The sequence below is a fragment of the Leptodactylus fuscus genome, chromosome 2 (genome assembly GCF_031893055.1).
Source record: "Leptodactylus fuscus isolate aLepFus1 chromosome 2, aLepFus1.hap2, whole genome shotgun sequence".
In the NCBI taxonomy this organism is placed as follows: Eukaryota; Metazoa; Chordata; class Amphibia; order Anura; family Leptodactylidae; genus Leptodactylus; species Leptodactylus fuscus.
In genome coordinates, this window is record NC_134266.1 from 162,121,191 (window position 1) to 162,142,899 (window position 21,709).

Here is a 21,709-nt window from a genome sequence, read left to right on the forward strand (position 1 = left end):
AATAGATAAACACAAATTTTATATGCCAATTTATTCAGTCTTTATTGTCTAATACATAAAAATCAAAATATTACATTGTAATCTCAATTAAATATTTTCACAATAATTATTATTATACCTGTGGACACAACTATGTCTTTCCACAGTTTATAAGAGACTTTCTAAATTCTATGTCTGCAAACATACAGTCATAAAAGTCTCAATCTAATGAAAATTATTCTTCTCTGGATATCTACTTTTTTGCAGCCTCCTGTGCATAAGAAATGCAATTCCTCCCATGAGTGTACACAGCAAAGCCAAGAATCCAACTGTAATTCCCAAACCGACAGCAGTGCTGACAATTTCTTGAGAATCGGCAGTTGTATCACCTAGAAAGTTACAAATAATATGTATTATGGATTAAGTCATCACAACAAATAGCTTCACTAATGGTTTTATTGGATTTTATCTTATTTGGACTATATTTTATTGGATAATACGTTTACATTTGTTTTGGCAAGAAAACATTTCAATGTATTCATGTTAATTGTCTGGTGGGCCAAATATCATACCAGTGCCTGGCAATTCAGAGTTATACTTATTACAAATCATTTACTAAAAATGTCTAACTAATGAATGCTGTTTATGAATATTGGCGCACATTGTTTGTACAGTGCACCAGGAAACATATATTTCCCCCTGCATTAAGCAAATGAAAACCCAAAATATTTTGGAGATTACAAAGACAGATCATTGGAATGTTATCAATCTCGACCTTAAAAGATATTACATACAACCAAAATTCTAGTGAAGCTTTATAAATATCCGCTATAGACTTAGCAAAAGTGAAAATAGCTCAAATTCACATTTCAAAAACCTTCCATAAACTGATTTAGATGCACCCAGCATGAAATGGAAATAAGCAGTTCATGAGTTTTAACGTCAGAATCTCACAGAGCTGAGCCAAGTCAAAATTCAGATTTATTCACATTTATCTTATTATTTCTAGAATCACACAAGCATTTTTGTGGCACTTTTTGAGGCAGATTTTTGAACCAAAGCCAGGAGTGGAGTCATAAAGAAGGTGAAATATCAAAGAAGTGCAGAAACTTTTCCTTCTTGCTGGATCCACTTCTGGGTTTAGCACAAAACCTTTATCAAAAACTGTTTTACAAAATCCATATGTGTGTTTACAGCCTATGCCACCATTCACACAATGTTTTTTTAACTGCTGTTGCATGGCTGCATTAAATTCACTGTATGTAAATAGTGGCTATTCACATGAACCATTCTTTTGAAAGTTATGTTGTTTCTTTGCCTTTTATGAAAGAATTCCTCAATACACTAAAAAGTACATTCATGCAGAACTTGCAGGAGACGCACACGAGCAGTGACCTTTGCAAACCCATTCAAGTGAATGGGTTTTAGAACTGATCGCTGTGTTTCCATCCCCTGTCCAGTTTCACCAGGGCTGAAGACAAAAAACGGCCGGATTGCACAAACTGGATAATGAGCGCAAGTGTGAAAGCCCCCTAAGTCGGGTTGCACACGACCGTGGGCTGGTTGCCGACTGTGAATGAACGGCATGGCCAGCATATGGATGGCACACGGATGTCAGACAGAGAAGAATGGAAAAAACCAGGATAGCACACGGTGGTTTGCAAGTGGTTTAAAGGGATCCTTTCATTGAGAATGAATTTTTTGTCCCTAACATGTCAGAATAGCCTTAAGAAGGGCTATTCGTCTCCTACCTTTAGATGTCTTCTCCACGCTGCCATTCCGTAGAAATACCAGTTTTTGCCGGTATGCAAATAAGTTCTCTTGCAACACTGGGGGCAAGACCCAGTGCTCAAACAGCACTGGGAGCATCCCCAATGCTGCCAGATAACTCTCCAGTGCCACCTCCATCTTCTTCAGGAACATCATCTTCCTGTGTCTTCTTCTGGCGCAGACTTTGCAACTTGTAGGCCTCGGGCCTCAGGCAGAGCCGTCTGTGCATGCCCACAGGCCACAAAAAAATGGCCACTTTTTTACAGTGCACAGTAGGCTCTGCTGGAGGCCTACAAGTTTCAAAGCCTGCGCCGGAAGAAGACACAGGAAGATGATGTTCCTGAAGAAGATGGATAGATGTGTAGATATATTAGAATTTGTATGTTTTATTTCCTCTAATTACGTTATACTTCAAATAACAAAAAATAACATGTTTAGTTTAAAATGAGAAAAAAAAGCTATTAAATACTTACTGGGGCCTGAATTGGTTAACTCTGCTGGAAAGAACAAAATAGTAGAAATTATTGATTATGTTATCATACCATGTAATACCCAAGTGTTAAAAGAACAGCCTGAAATACAAACATGTTCTGTATGACATCAAGAGCTACAGTATAACCAACTCACCGCTTAAAGGAGTCTGCCACCAGGAAACTTAATATCGAACCATCAATAATGCATTATAGGGGACAATTGGATATAAGGCTCAAGTGTAATAGGTGTGCCAGAGCCAAGGGATCTCTATACAGAATTTTATTTTTATTTTTGCATTTGCTAGTTCAGAACAAAAGTTCAATTTAATCTGAACCTCTTTGTTCTGAATCAATATCGTGAATTGACTTAAAAAATCATGTATGACCCTTAAGAAGCTCCTGCAACTCTATATAACAGGCCTTTTCCATAAGGTCAGACTTAGCGATATTAAAGTGATAGCACCAGATATGGCTATGTGTAAAGGGATGGTAGCAGATTGTAACAGGCTGTTTAAAAACATATTGCACTGTTGGAGTTTCAGTATTCTTATAAATGGTCCAAACGTTATCCTCTTATTGGAGATAGATACACATGATACTTTCAAAAAATTTTACATTTTCCAAAAATTACCCCTTTTTGGTCAGTACCAAAAGGTTTGGTGTTTGGAAAGTGATTAAGCAATCACTTTTTTTGGTTGGTTGGTTGGTTGTATTTTGAGAGGGAGGGGTAGGAATGCATTGAAGTTGCCATTATTAATGTCATATCATCTTGCTGTGACTGAAATTATGAGTCAGCCACATACTCCACCTGCTCCATCTCATCTGTTTCCTTAATTTTATGCTATTGACTACTTCAGGTACCAGCCATTGGTGGCCTACTGCTACTACTACTTGCTAGACAGCTGCCTTTAACATTCTTATGACAGCAGATGATGTGGCATCTGTGTTGCAAATTGTACCATGTGATTCAGGAGCAGAGATTTGGTAAGACCAAGGAAGTTGGTTCTAAAAGGGAAGTGAACACCAGGAGTCTTCTCTAGTTCTTCAGAGAGTGAGGAAGTGTAGACAGGACAGAGAGACTGAACTATGTTGCACCTCACTGGATTTGAGCTTAAACAGCCAATCCAGACTGTGCCAGAGATCTGGACAGGAGAAAGAAAACCCACCCTGTTTGGGCTGAAGGAAAAAATGGCAGTGTGCCTGCCTAGTATTTGAGAATAAGTGTTACATGGAATTCAAAGCATTTTCCTTGCCTGTACCACTGGACAAGGCTGGGCAAACTTTATGAATACCCATTCTGGGGTGTTGGCTAAAGGGCTGTGGAACTTTTGAGTTAAAGAGAGTAACACGTAGACCAGTGTTCCAACTGCTAACTCCAACTCATACTGGTAAAATTTGATGAAGCATACCTTCAACGGACCACAGCTCCAATGGACCAGAACATCAGTCAACCAATGCTAATGTGGACTTAGAGTAACACAGATACTACATTTGCTCACACTATATCATCTACATACCTGAATTTCCAATCTCATTCAGTCCAATTATCTGAGATGTTGCTGTCTAATCTCTTTCCACAAATTCGGGCCGCTTCTCTTCCTGCCTGGGCTTTGAATAATGCCTAAGAAGCTATGATGACCCATCACAGAGTCATCAATGACCTCAGACATATAGTCCCTTGTGATTGGTTGTACCCTGACAAAGAGGACTGCTTGCAAGTTGCTATGGGGAAGCCCATCTGATTCCTAATTACCCTATCCTAATTTTTCCATGCCTTCACATGGCACCCACCATTTTTTACACATTGTGTGAATATGACTGTACTCTAACATAGCCTTGTACTGTCAAAGGGGGCATTACTCACACCCAAGTGATGATGCTAGGCTGTAAGGATGAATTCAATGCACTGTCAGCTTTCTAGCGGTATATAAAAAAACACACATTGATGAGGACATGAAAGGTCATCTAAAATATAATCTTTGAGAAGATTCATAAACCCAATGTGGAGCACCATTAAAACTCTGCCTGGACGCCAATTGTGTACCCACCAAATTTCCATATATCTAAAAATGGCATTTTTTTTTTTCTTAAGAAATAGTGCATCTACTAGACTATGTAATGGTATGATAGTGCTCAGAATATTGTCTCTTACACTTCACTGTGACTTGTTTGATATTGATTTTCCTAGAGAGACTCCCTTATAGAATGACTCATTTATAGAATGAAATAACAGTGGAATCTCGATCTGTATGAACACAAGACTTTAAGACACAGATATCCTCACAATGTGGTTATACGTTCTGTATAAAGTTTATACACAAACTGGTATATGAGACTTGACATAGCTGAGAGGCTAATGGTATGGATTGATTCCCATTTGTGACAAAAAAAAGAGGATTTAAGATATTTCATTGCACTTCTATAGTCAAACTGATATGTCATTTAGGATGGATAAAGAGAGTTTAGTTTGATGGTTATTTCCATTTTTTATGACATGAAAATAGTTGCTAGACATCACTCAGCTGCATGTACGGAGTTGGAGACAGCTCAGTAAATTAACAATTTACTTGTCCCAGTGCCAGAAGGGACCACTTAATTTCCATGTATTCTTTGATAACTCCGCGCGCTTCTGTGGCGCACTCCGTGTGACAGCCTTGTCTTGTGACAGAACTGAAATTATCAGTCCCTGTCACTAAAAAACATCTGCTTTTGTGTCTTCACATAAAAAACCTGTACCTGGATGATTATCATTCGTGTACAGAGGCATAATCTAAAACTAAGCAATGGAGAGACAATACATGTAACATTAAAACACAATGTTTGCATTCACTGCTATTGTAACAAACATATAATGTATACATAATATCTGGCATCTCTGTGGTGAGAAGAATTAGAGGATTAATATTTGGCAGGATTTATATTGAAATAGAATAGGAATGAAAGGGTTTTTCCCAACTTAGCAAGTAATTTACTATCCCTAGGATGGGGATAACTAACAGATCAGTAAGGGTCCAACTGATCAGACCCCCAACAACCAGAAGAATTCTGAAAGGAGCAGTGGTCAGGCAACTTATGCAGTGCTCCAGTCATTTCAATGAGATATAGCTGAAGTATAGCACTTGGCTATTTTGGCACTCCCATTGTAATGAATGGAAGATTGTGCATGATGCCTGACTAGCTGTTATGGTTCTGTCTATATATATATATATATATATATATATATATACTAGAGGGAGGACCCGGCTTCGCACGGGTATATTACATTTTATGTTTGTGTAGTGGCCCCATAAGAATTGTCCAATTTTGCATTGGTGTATTTTGTATGTGGTTTGTGTGTATGTCCATAAGCGTCATGTGATTATGTGTATCTCATTTTGAATGTCAGTGAAAAACCTGTGATCAGTTGTTATGGATACCTGGAGTAAAGCTGTATCTAATACTTCCCCATGTAGTACTGTGTTTAGATGCAAGTATCCAATCCTTGTTGGTGTGGTACTGTTTGCAGATGCACATATCTAATCCTCCGGCGTGTGGAACTGTGTGCAGATGCGCATATCTAATCCCCCCGTGTGGTATTGTGTGAAAAGCGCGTATCTAATCCTCCAGCAAGTGAAATTGTGTGCAGACGTGCATATCTAATCTTACGGCATGTGGTACTGTGTGCAGATGCGCGTATCTAATCCTTTGGCATGTGGAACTGTGTGCAGACACACGTATCTAATCCTTCAGTGTGTGGAACTGTGTGCAGACGCGCGTATCTAATCCTACGGCATGTGGTACTGTGTGCAGACGTGTGTATCTAATCCTATGGCGTGTACAACTGTGTGAAGACACGTGTATCTAATCCTCCCCTGTGTGGTATTGTGTGAAGAGGCGCATATCTAATCCTACAGCGTGTGGAACTGTGTGTAGATGCGCGTATCCAATCCCCCAGCATATGGTACTGTGTGCAGACGCGCATATCTAATCCTATGGCATGTGGTACTGTGTGTAGATGCGCGTATCTAATCCTCCCCCGTGTGGTACTGTGTGCAGACGCGCATATCTAATCCTCCCCGTGTAGTACTGTGTGCAGACGCGTGTATCTATTTCTACGGCATGTGGTACTGTGTGCTGATCTGTGTATCTAATTCTACGGCATGTGGTACTGTGTGCAGACGCGTATATCTAATCCTATGGCGTGTACAACTGTGTGAAGACACGTGTATCTAATCCTCCCCTGTGTGGTATTGTGTGAAGAGGTGCGTATCTAATCCTATGGCATATGGTACTGTGTGCAGACGCGTGTATCTAATCCTATGGCGTGTACAACTGTGTGAAGACACGTGTATCTAATCCTCCCCTGTGTGGTATTGTGTGAAGAGGCGTGTATCTAATCCTACGGCATGTGGTACTGTGTGCAGACGCGTGTATCTAATCCTATGGCGTGTACAACTGTGTGAAGACACGTGTATCTAATCCTCCCCTGTGTGGTACTGTGTGCAGACGCGTGTATGTAATCCTATGGCATGTGGTACTGTGTGTACACGCGCGTATCTAATCCTCTGGAGTGTGGAACTGTGTGTAGACATGTGTAGCTAATCCTACGGCATGTGGTACTCTGTGCAGATGTGCGTATCTAATCCTCTGGAGTGTGGAACTGTGTGTAGACGCCTGTATCTAATCCTTCGGCATGTGGAACCGTGTGCAGACGCACTTATCTAATCCTTCAGTGTGTGGAACTGTGTGCAGAAGTGCGTATTTAATCCTCTGGTCTGTGGGACTGTGTGCAGACCCGTGTATCTAATCCTCTAACATGTGGTACTGTGTGCTGATCTGTGTATCTAATCCTGTGATGCGTGTATCTCAGTTTGGATATCAGTGTTGTATTGTGCATGTGGAGTGATCGTGTGTATTGCAGTTGGAATATGAGTGAAAGTCTTGCAGGTTTGTATTGGCTAAGGGGGGGCACTGTGTTTGGAATGCTGTATCTCAGCAACGGTACGTCCGAGCGAGTTGGAGTCTCGTCTTAAACCTTCCCGGATACCTGAAGTGTCTCTGTACCAAATTTGGTGAAGATCGGTCCAGTCGTTTGGTTCGCATTAGAGCACAGACAGACAGACAGACAGAAATTCATTTTTATAATATAGGGAGATATATATATATATATATATATATATATATATATATATATATATATATATATATATATGAAAATAATGATTTTAAATGTCGACAGAACCGCTAGACTGCAAGACACTGCAGTGAGGTCCACAAGCCCCAGGAGGGTAGCCGTGTGCCTGATATGCTAATCACCAGTTAACTACACTGGCAGTGGTGTTTGTGCGGTTCTAGTGTGAACAGACTGCAACAAACTGTCACCACTTAACTTCACTGGGAAAGTGCACCTGTGTAAAGCTGCTGGGCAAAATCAAGTGAAGTCTAGCACTAGTCTTCTGCGAACTTCCAGCAGAGAGGTAGACTCTAGCATATGATTCACCCTGCTACACAGGGTAGGCTGCCAGAGGTTAAGTGTCACCCCTAGTCAGAAACATAAAGGACTACACAATAGCTTGGAGCACCAATGTTAATAATAGATAGTTCAATAGGCTAGTCAGGTCCCCACCGGCAGTGCCAAGGAATCCTATCCTAGATGCCTAAATCTGACAACCTGCCTCACTGGAACCTAGCCCTGTCTCAAAGTTCCGACGTTCCGAAACGCGTCTGCGTTTTTTTAGGGGGAATTTTTCTTCTTTTTCTTTTTTTGATTTATGACTTGCATCTATTTTTTGTCATTTTAAGATGTGTTTATAATAAAAGTTATATCTTATTCACGGAGAGCTGCCGGCGAATTTCTCTTTTTCTACTGTCTCAAAGTTAGTTAGTCAAAGAGTGAGCACCCGGCAGGCGTCAGCTCACACTATAAAAAGGCATGTCCCACCCACAGGGCGGTGGCCATAACTTCACTGAACATGCTCAGTATGGGCAAAATTGGACTTAGTATCTGAGTGGCTCCAACAGGTCCAAGCATGGTTAGTAGGGAGAGAATAGGACTTAGCCTCTGAGTGCCTCCAAAAGGTCTGAGCACGCTCAGTAGGGGAAGAATGGGACTTAGCCTCTGAGCACCTCCAAAAGGTCCGAGCATGCTCAGTAGGCAGAAAACTGGACTTAGACTCCACACATCCCACTGCAAGACGCCGAGTGCAAGAGCTGGGTTGACCCGCAGGTGGCACTGTCCGCTGGAAGGGAAACCTGCGGGACCCCATCCTAACACTAGCATTCCATTCGGAACAGGTGACAACATGAAAATATCTTCCATATAAGCAGGGTTCTGGGCAGTTTGTTCCCTACTAGAGATGAGCGAGTAGTATTCGATCGAGTAAGTATTCAATAGAATACTACGGTATTCGAAATACTCGTACTCGTTAGAATACTATGGCTATTCGCAGTAAAGATTCGATTCAGAACCAGCGTTGATTTGCCGAATGCTATACCCTGTATAGCATTCGGCAAATCAACACCGGTTCTGCAGAAGGCTCATCCTTGCTAGTCGGGAGAGCTGGCAGCTTGCATTTATGCGGAAGCTGATTTTTTCTCATAGAAATGCATTGACCAGCGTTGATTGGCTGAATGATATACAGTGTACAGCATTCAGCCAACCAACGCTGGTTCTGCCGGAGGCTCATCTGTGAGGAGGCAGAGTCTAAGATTGGACCACAATGGAGACTGCTGTGGTCCAATATTAGACTCCGCCTCCTCACACACAAGCCTCTGACAAAACCAGCGTTGATTGGCCAAATGCTGTACACTGGCCAATCAACACTGGTCAATGCATTCCTATGAGAAAAAGTCAGCTTCCGCATAACTGCAAGCTGCCAGCTCTTCCGACTAGCAAGGATGAGCCGGCTGCAGAACCAGTGTTGATTTGCCAAATGCTATACAGTGTATCCCCCTCGAACGGAATATTAGCACAACTGAAAGCACTGTGCAGTTAAAGCACATGGACCCCATAGACTATAATGTGGTCCGTGTGCTTTAACTGCACAGCACTCCTCCTAAACACTCTCCTCCTGCTATTCCTGGACTTGATGACTCTCCTTTAGTCGAATAGTGGTTTAGCCTGAAATGAGCATTTTTTTCTCATAGACTATAATGGGATTCGATATTCAATCGAGTAGTTGAATACTGAGGCTCTACTCGAAACAAATATCGAATATCGAATATTTCACTACTCACTCATCTCTATTCCCTACTAGTCTGCAAACTATTCCCTATTCCATTTCCTTTAGAATGTAGTATTACTAATAATTAAAGGGGAAGTTTTATGAGTGGCAGCGTGACTATGTTTGGTTGCCATAGGAAACAAAGGCAGCTTTTCTTTTAGACATGATAATAAATCTGCTCCAATACATTTTCTGCCAGACCTACAGTTAGCCTCAGTTTAGTTTGGTTTCATTGTTATTCTGCTATTCTACCCAGAAAAATGAAATAGATATGATATATCCTAACACATCAATTACATCTATTAAGATTTATAATAGTTCTATTTTGTTCTATTAAAAATAAATTAGCTCAGAACCCAAAGGATTTCCAGCTGTAGGACAGTATTTGAAGGGTTGTATGACATTTGAAGAGGACCAATAAACTATGGACCCTATAGCTCATAGAACATCTCCACTGTGGTATAAAAGGGAACCCCTGCTATTCATAGCTGAAAAATAGCACCAATACAGGCTGAGATAGAGAATCAAGTCCAAGGGATAGTCTCAGAATCCCCATGATGGAAATCACCAGAGAACTAGAGAAGAGAGTGACAAACCAAAGCTGTCCATGTTATTAGAGTCGCCAAAAGTGTAGATATATTGAACAGTTTGAAATGTTCATGTACTGTTGACAGTGGAGGGCTAGGACATCACATTTATCAAGTTATTTATTCATTAGCATACCAAAGGCCTATTTGCATAGAAAGAATGACAGAAAGAGCAGAAAAATGGAGGAACTCTGAGAGAAAAGTGGTAACAAGAAACAAAGAAACAATAGTAACCAGAATAATGTGGTATTTTATAATAATTTGTTTGGTGGAAGATCCTGTATAAGATGAGGTTGGAAGCCCCATGTTGCAGAAATGCAAATTTTGTGTTGTTGAAGATTTTGTTGAAGTTTTTTGAGCCAAAGCCAAGAATGGCTACAAAAGGAATGTGAAATATCAGAAGTTCTCCTAAATCCAATTTTGGCTTTGGTTCAAAAAACCACAACAAAATCTGCAACAATAAAAGCTGTGTTTCTGCAACGTGAGTCTTTAGCCTAAAGGTGTTGTTTGGCCCCAATTTCAGCTTTCATACTGATGCTCTATAGATAGAACGCCAACAGACCACGTACCGAAGATTTATTCTTTGGATATGTCATCAGTATGAAAAATCAAGCAGAAGCTTTCTTTCCAAAGAAAATATCTTCCCTTTACAACATCCATACTTGTTATGTCAGCTGGTAACATTTATCAGTAGCAGTGTATGGGACTTTTTATTTTGACTTACCATTATCACTGGTGGTCAGAATGCCTGGAGAAGTAATGGTTGCTGGATCAGAAACCGATCCTGAAGAACTGGAGGCAGCTCTAACATTCCTTTTATTTCTTGTGCAAGACTGTAAGGTAGTATGCAGTTTTAGAAAATACATTCTACCGTATATGATTCAACTATAAAGAACATTTTTTTGGCATATAATGTTGGTATTCAAAGCATAACACATTTACTGTAAAAAAAAAAGAATAAAAGAAGTATTTATATACAACAAAAGAAAGTCAAATGGGAAAGGATGAAATCTTGAAAGTTTTGGGGATAAATTCAAAGAAATAAATGTATGTGCAGCACTGCATGTTCCTTGACGCAGACTCTAAGGCCATACGCAGCAGGCCACAGTGAAAAAGGGCTGCTGGAAAAACCGCAGCACAAACGCATCAGGCTAAGCGAAGATCAATCCGCACTGAGAACTAAATGATCCTGAAGTCTTTCCTTTCTTTTTAATTGCTATGACTCCTAGTATCTTCTCCATCTTCTATTCTGAGCTTGTATGTGTTCTTTCTTTTAATATATTACTATATGATCCATGTTGCTGTAACATACTGAATTTCCCCATGGTGGGACTATTAAAGGATTATATTATCTTTCTTATCTTTTTCCTGCTGCGTTTTTTACAGAAAGTCTGCAGAGATTTTCTGCTTCAATTATACCTATAGGGAAAATGTTGCCATTTCCATAGGTATGATCGACATGCTGCGACATGACAGTTTGGGGAATCGCAGGTATTTATCTGCAATGGTATAAAGTAGAAAAGGTTGGTTTGCGACACTCCAATAAAAAATAACCTTTCTTTTATTTAATCCATTAAAAATAGACACGTAACAAAAAAAAAAAGAAGTGCAAAAAACACACAAGAGGGGTGCGTTAAAAGAAACCGCTTTCTTTTAACACACCCCTTTTGTGTGTTTTTTGCACTTCTTTTTTTTTTTTTGTTACGTGTGTCTCTTTTTAATGGATTAAATAAAAGAAAGGTTATTTTTTATTGAAGGAGTGTCGCAAACCAACCTTTTCTACTTTATACCATTGCTGGTTTGCCCTCTACTAGCCCGGAGGCTAGGTTTGGCACCTCCCGAAATTGTCTCTTCATATGTGGTAAGAAAACAGTCATTCATTCTTTTTTTTGTATTGCATTTATCTGCAATGTGTGGGTGGGATTTGTTAGAATTGTGTAAAACGCCACAGCAGTTATGCCACAAGGGTCCCTGGCCTTAATGTCATATAGGGATTGTCCGAAGCAAACATCCCCTATAAATACAAACTATTAATCTGCTCATAGAAACAAATGATCTGGATAAACTAGTGAATTTAAGTAAAATAAATATAGCTCTATTTTTTGAGAAAAAAATTCCAGTCTGGGACGGATGCCGCACCTGAGCACAGTGGTTCACACTGTTTAGCTTAGCATCCATAGGGTCCAAGATTTACATTATACTACGTAAGACCAGGTGCAAAATCATAAAGAAATTAGCATTAGCATTTTCAATGCGCTTCCGTGTATTTCCTCCAGGTGAAGCTGCTGTCGCCCACTCTTCAGACTGATAAGTAAATCAGCTTCCTGTGTGATGATTGTCCATAACCCATAGGTCTGAGGATGGAGAGATTAAACTGTGAGCCCCACTGAGATGGAGGCTGATGAAAAATGGCTCGGAGAGATTACAAGCCGTCTGCGCTACATGGAGGAATTATATGAAAAATGGAATAAACAAATCTATGAAGTGGATAGTTTCTGTTACGAAGAGTTATTGATGTACATGGATTTAATCTGTTTGCTGTTTTCAAACCATTGTAAAAGAACAAAGTATAAAGATGGAATAATATTATACTCACTGGTTTAAAACTACTACAAGCAGATGTTTCACAAAGTCGAGTTATGCAATGCAAGTAAAAAGTGGACACGGCCTGGGTGTATTGCTCTAGAAATCGGAAAGCTGTAAAATAAAACCGCGCTACTTGACTGTCTCCATTAATTGTTATGAAAGTATATTGGTCCTTCGTACATCTAAAAAACAAACAATGGCACATTTATGTGTTTCTTCTTACACAGTATAAAACTGAAATAACTAATAAAATAGATCCTACTTTTATGGAAAAGCAAAAAACATAGTAAACAGCTGAAGCGATAGAAATCAATGCTGTTTACTTGTATTCTCACGTAAATAGCATCGATTTCTTAAGTAAATAAGTACAACATAAATGATGTTAAACAATGTTGTTCCCTTTCACAATACTAAGTCACATTCAATAATGTTTCCATGAATGTAACTATTGTTGGATTTGTAGACAATTAAAAGTTAAACATTTTTGTAAGAATTTTGAAGATTTTCTCTAATCGTCTTAGAGGTGATAGACTTTTGGTTTGATTGTTTGTCAGTGGATACAACCATGAATGCAGGAACTTTCTATGGTCTGATATTTGCCATAAACCTAGCCATGATTTCCTTATTTTGGTCAGGTTATCTTCTCATTTATGTGATGTCCACGATAAGGAAATCATGGCTGAGTTTCGCTTAAGTGACTGATGATAGAAAGTTCCTGAATTTTTGATCTTATCCACTGGCAATCAATCAATCAAGATCAAAGACTATGGTGAGTTGCACATGACTGATTCCATGGCACAGCTGGCACACTGGCAGCACATGAATGTCACACGTGTACCATCTGTGCACTGCCCATGCTTCCGTGGCCCTATTCATTAAATGAATAGAACCTATGGATCGCAGTCGCAAAATTGGATAGGAATAGGACCTGCTCTATATTTTGTGGGCTTGGACTGTAGGCCGGCACACAGGACTGTGTAATTCACGGTCATCAACCCACAGAAATGAATGAGTCAGTGTGCTATCAGGGAAAAACCTGGCTAGCACACTGACCTAGCAAATAGTCATGTGCAATGGGCTTTAGATGTGTAGAGAAATGATTTAGGGCTAAGGGTTGGTTCACACTAGCGCTTGTATTCCGTCCGCAAGGAGTCCGCATGGAAACCCCGCCAGATGGAATGCAATCGCAATTGCAAGCGATGTGCTTGCAAAGCATATGGAGCCCATAGACTATAATGGGCTCTGTGTGCTTTCCGCACACTGTCCGCACAAATGAATTGTGAATTATAGTCTATGGGCTCCGTGTGTTTAACTGCACAGCACTTGCATTAACGTTGGTATTCCGTTCGGGGGGTCTCCATGCGGACTCCTTGTGGACGGAATACAAGCGCTAGTGTGAACCAACCCTAAGGCCCCACGTAGTGAGACAGAAAAAAAAAAGGTGCAGATAGAAAGACATCACATTTTTTTCTGCAGCTTTTTTCACAGGAAGTATGTTCCTCTGTGGACCTCTATTATACCTACTGTATATGGAAAACACCAGTTTTTCTGTTTCTGTTTCTGCTAAAAAGAACATAAAAGTAGAATTTATCTTACCCAACAAACAGGTCATAATAAGTTGAATTAGTTGGGTATGGTGAAACAGATGCATAGCACCGGTCCAGCAAAATATTGAACCTGTGAAAAAATAAAGAAATTATTTACATTTATTTGGTTTTTTTTTTTTTTTAACATAAATGTATACTATCGGTATCAAGGCTTCAGCTGGTAGTGGAGTGCTGAGATATTACCACCAATGAAAGGGGGATATTAGACTGATATAGAAGAGGGTAACGTGTAAATTAGGAAATTCAATACTTGCTGCACCATAAAACTTTCTACCTTGGAGGAAGTGGGGTATTTAGTCTGATAAATGGATAGATATAGGATTTAACGTCATACATCTTTATCTAGTTGGGGCAATTATGGGCTCAATGTTGCATGTGTGTATGTAATGCAAACAAGTATACAGTATATGATCTTACTACAAAGTAGTCACATATGAAATCCATTTCACAGTTATGCAATAATATTTTCTCTTGTTTGACTATAACCAAGTTTTGTTGTTATAACCAAGTATTTCCTTTTGTGGTTTATATACTGTAATACTAATGATTCATCAATGAAAACATTGCAAGATTCCCTTTTATATAAAGCGTTTTTCTTACTTGTCGGTTAAGTTGGTTGCTCTTACTTCCACATAGACCGTAGTGTTTATTTTGATTCCAGTTGGTGGAATAATGAGAGGTCTGCCATAGTTTGGATCCTAAAAAGAATATGTAGTTGAAAATGGAAACTGCTGGATAGTGTATAATATGCATATAGTACTGCATCAATGTGGTTAGCTTCTTCGCTTTACAAGGCTTAGTTTAGATATAAAGCGAATTAACTGACACAATTCAAGTAGCTCTTTAGTAGACAGTATTTCTATTAACAGGGCATGTAATTACATATTACATCATTATAATGCACATACAAGCAAGAACATGAGCATTATATTCATAAAATAAAGCATGTTTTACATTCTTTTGTCTGTAGCAATATCAAAGAAGTCAATGGAGAATCTTATAATAGTGTAGGCATGTATTCAAATGTCTTTCTTTGTCCTATTCATAGTTATGTTTAGAGTTGAGCGAGTAGTATTCGATCGAGTAGGTATTCGATCGAATACTACGGTATTCGAAATACTCGTACTCGATCGAGTACTTCTTGTTATTCGAATGGAAAGGTTCGATGCAGAACCAGCATTGATTGGCCGAATGCTATACAGTCGGCCAATCAACGCTGGTTCTTCTCCTACCTTTAGAAGTCTTCTCTGTGCAGCTTCCCCGCGGCGTCTTCCGGCTCTGAATTCACTCTGCCAGGCATCGGGCCTGGGCAGAGCTGACTGCACATGCCCGCTTGTAGTGCAGACATGCGCAGTCAGCTCTGCCCAGGTCCGATGCCTGGCAGAGTGACTGAAGAGCCGGAAGAAGCCGTGGGGACGCTGCACAGAGAAGACTTCTTGGAGGATCCAGCCCGACCCTCACTCGTGGACTTGGTAAGTATAATTTGATCGAATGTTGCCTACCCCTGAAATGAGCATTTTCCCCCCCATAGACTATAATAGGGTTCGATATTCAATTCGAGTAGTCGAACATTGAGGGGCTACTCGAAACAAATATCGAACCTCGAACATTTTACTGTTCGCTCATCTCTAATAGTTATATTGATTGAGATAATGTTGTGGTAATAGTAGTAATAATAATAATTGTTCATATATAAATTCTGACCTACAGTGATTAGGAAAGTGCTACTTACTACATAAAGCTGCATAGAGAGTGTGCTGATGAAGCTTCCATTATTGGTATTGATAGCTATATTATTTCCAGCCCTATAAAGAGAAATATGTCATTACTGTTTAGAGCTATACAATATAAAAAAGGAGTATTTTAGATAAGATAACACAATTAATTACTTTTCAAATGCTCAAGTCAACTTTTCCTTTTCATATGTTCTACATATAGTGAACATTATTAAGATGAATCCTCTACTCTTGACCATCTTGTAGAAGACCATGACAGGAATCGATACAAAAGAGGATCTGGAGGACATTGCCTGGCCAGGGTACATTCACACTAGCGTTAAAAAACTGTGATTAGGCAATGGACATTAACAGCAATAGGGTGACTTATGCAGACAGAGCCCCCTCCATCTGGCAGCTGTCTGCATTTACTGTAATGTAAAACATGACAGAAGCTTTCTCCCAGGATATTTGTGACTTTTCTAACAGAAGAAAAAGATGTGCATGTAGGACTTTTTATTCTGTTACAAAAATAAACAGTTATTACAGAAAATGCATTGATCACGTTTTTTATATTAGAGTGAAAGGGAACAGACACCAGATGGAGTTTCATCTGCATTCATTACTAATGTCCATGTCTCAATCTATGATGGATGAGGGCAACGGGCTTTTATAACAGCTATGTGAACATCCTCTTATTCATTTGTATAACTTACATGTAAATGTACAATATATGGTTAAAAGCCATAACCATTACAAAGAATGGCATAAATGTATATACAAACAATTATAATCGTATACATGTAGGTTGCACTGAAGATATTGGTGTCTATAAACTGAAAGTCGGTTCGTGTAATTTGTTCTTGTTAATTGTGGGTGCAATTTATAGGGGTTGTAATAAGTTTTTAAGTTATTTCCTAGTTATATGATATGGGATAATTTCATGATGTACAGTGGTTTACTCACTTGGACCTGCACCAATCCAAAACCAGTCCAAAACTCTGCCCTGATGGAGCAGCAAACCATGAATGTGCCCTGCCACACTATTCATTCTTTAAGGAAGCACCAAATAAACCGAAGCACATGCTCACCCTGCCTCTCCATCGGAACCCACATATTCATAATTGAGGGGTTCTCAGCAGTCAGACCCCACCAATCATGAAATTTTCCTACCTTATTGACAGCTCAAAGCTTGGTACAACCCTATTAAGCTTGAAGCATAAGCAAAAGTAAGAACAGCTATGCAAATGTTAAAGGTGGAAACTGTCCTCTATCCCCTGAAAGTAAAACTAGTAAAATTTTGCAACCTTTGGTCTGTTCATGCTGCTCTCACCACTTTTAAGAAAAGCAAGAGGGTAATTGGCATGTGTGGGGCATTGGTGGGTTTTCACTGTTCAGCACATTTAACATACATTGCATCAGAAAACGGGTGGAAATTATGGCTGACATGGAACATGCTAAAGTGGGAGGAGGAAACTGTCATCCATCTAAATATTAATACTAACAATAACAATAAAGATGTTCCCATATGGGCATTTTTTTTTATATACATTAACAAATGACAAATCCATGGCTCCATGGCAAGATGCAAGATCTGCAAGCAGAAAATTAGCCATATCCATGCAGGTAAAAATGTAGAAACTAATTCTCCCTGTGCTCACATGGAATTGCATCATCATCCAGTGTCACTGGCAGGAAAAGTGAACAAGACCTTTTCCCCATGATCTTATTTGTAGACAGGACACATCTCCTTTTACTTCTTCTCCTCCTCCTCCTTCCATGCCAGTGTCATCCATGAGGGAATGTGTGTCCAGTAAACAGCAATATTCACTCAATCATCCGGCTGGTCTCAAACTTTAACCTGTCAGTGCAGATGCTGCCATACCCCTTACGGGATTCCACTCAATGGAGATTACCTCGTTGTCATTATTTTGCTGTCCCTGCTTGATATCACTAAGTGGACCTCCTTTCCTTTGAAAGGTCCATAGGGGGAAAGGTGCAGGCCAACGTCAACACATGGAGCAACAATTATACACAGGTACAGTACACAGCTTTCATGGTCACGGTCCAGAAATTCAGCAAGACCAGGTGCTAGTGCTAACATCACTTTGTGGGCACAGCTCTAGTTTAAACCCAAGGGCAAGACATTGCTTACACTTTCCCAACCTCATTTCATGGTTGTAAGATAAAATGCATATTTAGTGGCACTGTGGCTCATGCTGGAGCATCAGTTTGAGAAGAAGAAGCACAACAGCATCTACATCATGATCACTTTTGGAAGATAGTATGCCTAACCTGCCAGCTAAAAGAGCTGGACTAACAGTGTGTCTTAAATTTTTCTTGAAATTCTGCAAATTGTCACACCTTGGTGCTCCATATGCTCTCATAAAGGAATCATTTTCTTTGATTTTTTTTTTACACTAAATTCTTTATCACTTGGTTATCACTTGGATTGGAAATGTTCGGATTCTGATCAGCGATTGAGTAAATTTCTGGCCGCTTAACCCCCTGCGTGCCGGCTACATCCATTCATTCCTATGGATTTACCGCAGCCTGCCACTCTTCTGCTTCATCCCTGTTTTACCATATACTCAGCTGAATATACGGTAAAACAGGGACAAAGCAGAAGAGTGGCACTCAACTTACTTGCACAGAAGTTCTGCCACTGCCCTCTTCTGGTCCGGTCCTCTCTCCTTCACATGCCTTCAGAGCACCCTGCACCCCCCCCCCCCCAGACTAGTATTATAGAGATGCTGGGAGAAGGCAGGGCTTGTGGCTTAGGAGAGTATGGGCGGGTACTGGGAGCGGAGACGTGAGTGAAGCACTCACGTCTCCCTGCCCACACTCTCCTAAGCCACAACAAGCCCTGCCTACTCCCATCATCTCTAACACTAGCCTAGGGAGGTGGCAGCGCTCTGAAGGCCTGTGAAGGAGAGACCAAGACCAGACCAAGAAGAACTGGGAGCGGCAGCGGATCTCTGCAGGTAAGCGGACACCAGGGGGGATTTTTTTTTATCACTACACAGCGTGGAGTCCAAAAATTGAAACAATTTTTGGACTCTATGCTGTGTAGTGAATAGGATAGTTTTTAAAATCCGATCTTCGATTATTAAAAAAATCCCATTGACTTGCATTGGGATCGTGTTCGAATGGAAACTGATTGGAAATCAATGGAAATTTTAAAAACGATCCTGAAATTTCAAGATTGGCTCAGCCCTACTGACAAGCATAGTGACTGTGCCACAAATTTTTCTTGTCACACTGCCAACACAATGTTGATGTGGCTTTTGAACAATGTAAAAAAGGGGAGATGAGATGTATTGACTCTAGTTTCTTGTACACAATATCAGTAAATTCCATATAGGTCTTAGCAGTAACAAAGATTAACGTTTATTTCTGTATATATAAAATACAAAAAGCAAATATGGGTGAACGTAGATCCTGCTGTGCGTACACCAAGAGTTGTATAAAAATATATCAAATTGCTTCTCAAAATTGGTTTATTATCTCCTAATATGGATCCAAATAAACTGTAGACAGACAATGTAACGTATCGATGGGTCTGTCTATCCAGGTGTATGGTGTATTATAGACACAACTCACTTGCAACTAACAGTGTGACAAGGTCATATTTATAAACTTACTGCTGCTCAAAAAAAAAAAAAACACACACTATTTGTCCACTAGAACAGCTCCCAAATGTGAATAATGTCCCACTCCGGAATAGTGAGAGAGACATTAATAAATAGACAAATAAGGGAGTGTATATTCAGTATTTTAGGATTGACATATTTCATCCCTTGGTGAGAATATTTCACACTTAAATATGTCAAAAAGAGTATTTAGTCATGGAAAAAAAATTCCCTTCTGAGAGAATTTTAACACCACCTAAGATAGGTGTACTCTAAAAAAAATGAGACTCTCAGAAAAGATTTAGGAATATTCCAAATTATATGCATGTTAGATCCATATATGACCAATTTGTGGTAAAGGGCAATTCACAGTACCAATGGATGACAAACCAGAAAATAACCCAAGGATGTAGGCCCCCTACTTTGCATGTGCTATATATAATAGAGGCTCACAATCTACATTTTTCCCTATCAGTAAGTCTTTGGAGCATGAGAGGAAATCCACAGAAACACGGAGAACATGCAAACTCCTTGCAGATGTTGTCCTTGGCGGGATTTAAATCCAGGACTCCAGCGCAGGGCGGCTAACCACTGAACCACCATGTTGCCCCCCCCCCCCCCAATACTAGTGTTTTTTTTTTTTTATCATGTAGATAGTCCTTTGAGCTCTGGAGGCTCCAAGTCCTGGTAGCAAGTGCTACCACTGCATCCCAAATTGCTGTGCCCTTATGTCCAATAATTAAATATTACAATTAATAATAATGTATCACCATTTTTAATTAAAAAAGAGATGTATAATTTTTTTCCAATCTGTTTTTAATTTCTGATTTTAAAATATAGATAATGACATGAACAATGAGATGTTCAGTAACATAAAAACAGTAACATTAAAACATAGTTTAAAATCAGTTATTTTGTGCTATCACATTTCCTTTAAGCTCTCACTCATTTATAAGAAACTTGTAAGTACAGTTGAAAGTTAGGAACTCGTCTGTTCCACTTACACATCCAGTCGTGTGTTGTTCAGGAGGTATTCTAGTGGATAACTGCAGGAATATAAATACTTCAGTTCTGGGCTCCTGGTGATGACACCCACATTTGGATCTCTTGACTTTATTATTCCACTGATATTCGCTGTTTGGATTGAGGAAAAGCTACTGAAAATGCCGTCACCTGCCGCAGTAGTTATCTGTGAAAATGAAATAAGAAAATATTTTACAGCTGTAGCAAAATTGACTGTGACACTTATTGCGTCAAATGCCCGATTGCTACAAACTTTGAATTAACATAAGTTCCATTGAAAACCATTGCTTTCAAAAATAAAGGGCTACTAGTATATTTTTGTCAACTAACAAGGTTAAGTGAATGAAGAGAAATCTAAACAAATCAATATGTGCTTGATTGCCCTTTGCCTTCAAAACAGCATCAATTTTTCTAGGTGCACTTGCACACAGTTTCTAAAGGAACTCGGCAGGAAGATTGTCCCAAATATCTAGATGAACGAACCAAAGATCTTCAGTGGATGTAGGAATTGTTCAACTCCTTCTGTCTCTTCATGTAATCCCACACAGACTCAACGATATTCAGATCAGTACTATGTGGGGGTCATTGCATCACTTCCAGGACTCCTCCTCCAAAGTAATAGTAGGCACACCAAAATTGATTTGATTTACAATTTTCTTAAGTTCATTCACTTAACCTTGTTAATTGAAAAAAAATAAACTATTGACAATTCTGTTTTTTACCATTTGGGCACACAGCAGGGCGCAGATGTGAAGTACTGCTATGTGGCTTTTAGAGCACAAATTTAGATTGTGTCACCCCTGACAAAGCCAATATAATGAAACATGAGTCGGGGCATATTTTCATATCGTAAGATCTTTATTATGTATATGAGGACAGAGTGGTGGTGTTTGGTTATGGTATTGCAACTTTATATGGCTATGCATATCTATTTATTTATATTATTGTGACTTGGTCTGTTTTTCCTTACACGTCATACTTATCATGAATTGGTGATTTACTAGCTATTCTTGTCACTTCATATATATATTTTTCCCATCATGTTTGTCCAATTATTGCATTGATGATTTACATCTTTTCATATGTCCATTTCTCCATTAAGGCAGCATTGCTCCCTTTTTCTCATTTTTTTTGT

The 21,709-nt window shown here is 39.4% G+C and overlaps 1 protein-coding gene across 1 annotated transcript in view; it reads right to left on the minus strand.

Annotated features, from left to right (window-relative positions):
- Nucleotides 1-204: 204 nt before the first annotated feature.
- The window catches only part of LOC142195319 (zona pellucida-like domain-containing protein 1), a 31,621-nt gene continuing 10,116 nt past the window's right edge, over nucleotides 205-21,709 (minus strand). Inside the window, exons 4-11 of the mRNA XM_075264975.1 lie at nucleotides 20,556-20,740; nucleotides 15,937-16,009; nucleotides 14,805-14,902; nucleotides 14,194-14,274; nucleotides 12,608-12,779; nucleotides 10,736-10,844; nucleotides 2,223-2,246; nucleotides 205-368 (exon numbers count right to left, since the gene is read on the minus strand). Coding sequence (XP_075121076.1) covers nucleotides 205-368; nucleotides 2,223-2,246; nucleotides 10,736-10,844; nucleotides 12,608-12,779; nucleotides 14,194-14,274; nucleotides 14,805-14,902; nucleotides 15,937-16,009; nucleotides 20,556-20,740 — 906 coding nt within the window. The remainder of the gene's footprint in view (nucleotides 369-2,222; nucleotides 2,247-10,735; nucleotides 10,845-12,607; nucleotides 12,780-14,193; nucleotides 14,275-14,804; nucleotides 14,903-15,936; nucleotides 16,010-20,555; nucleotides 20,741-21,709) is intronic.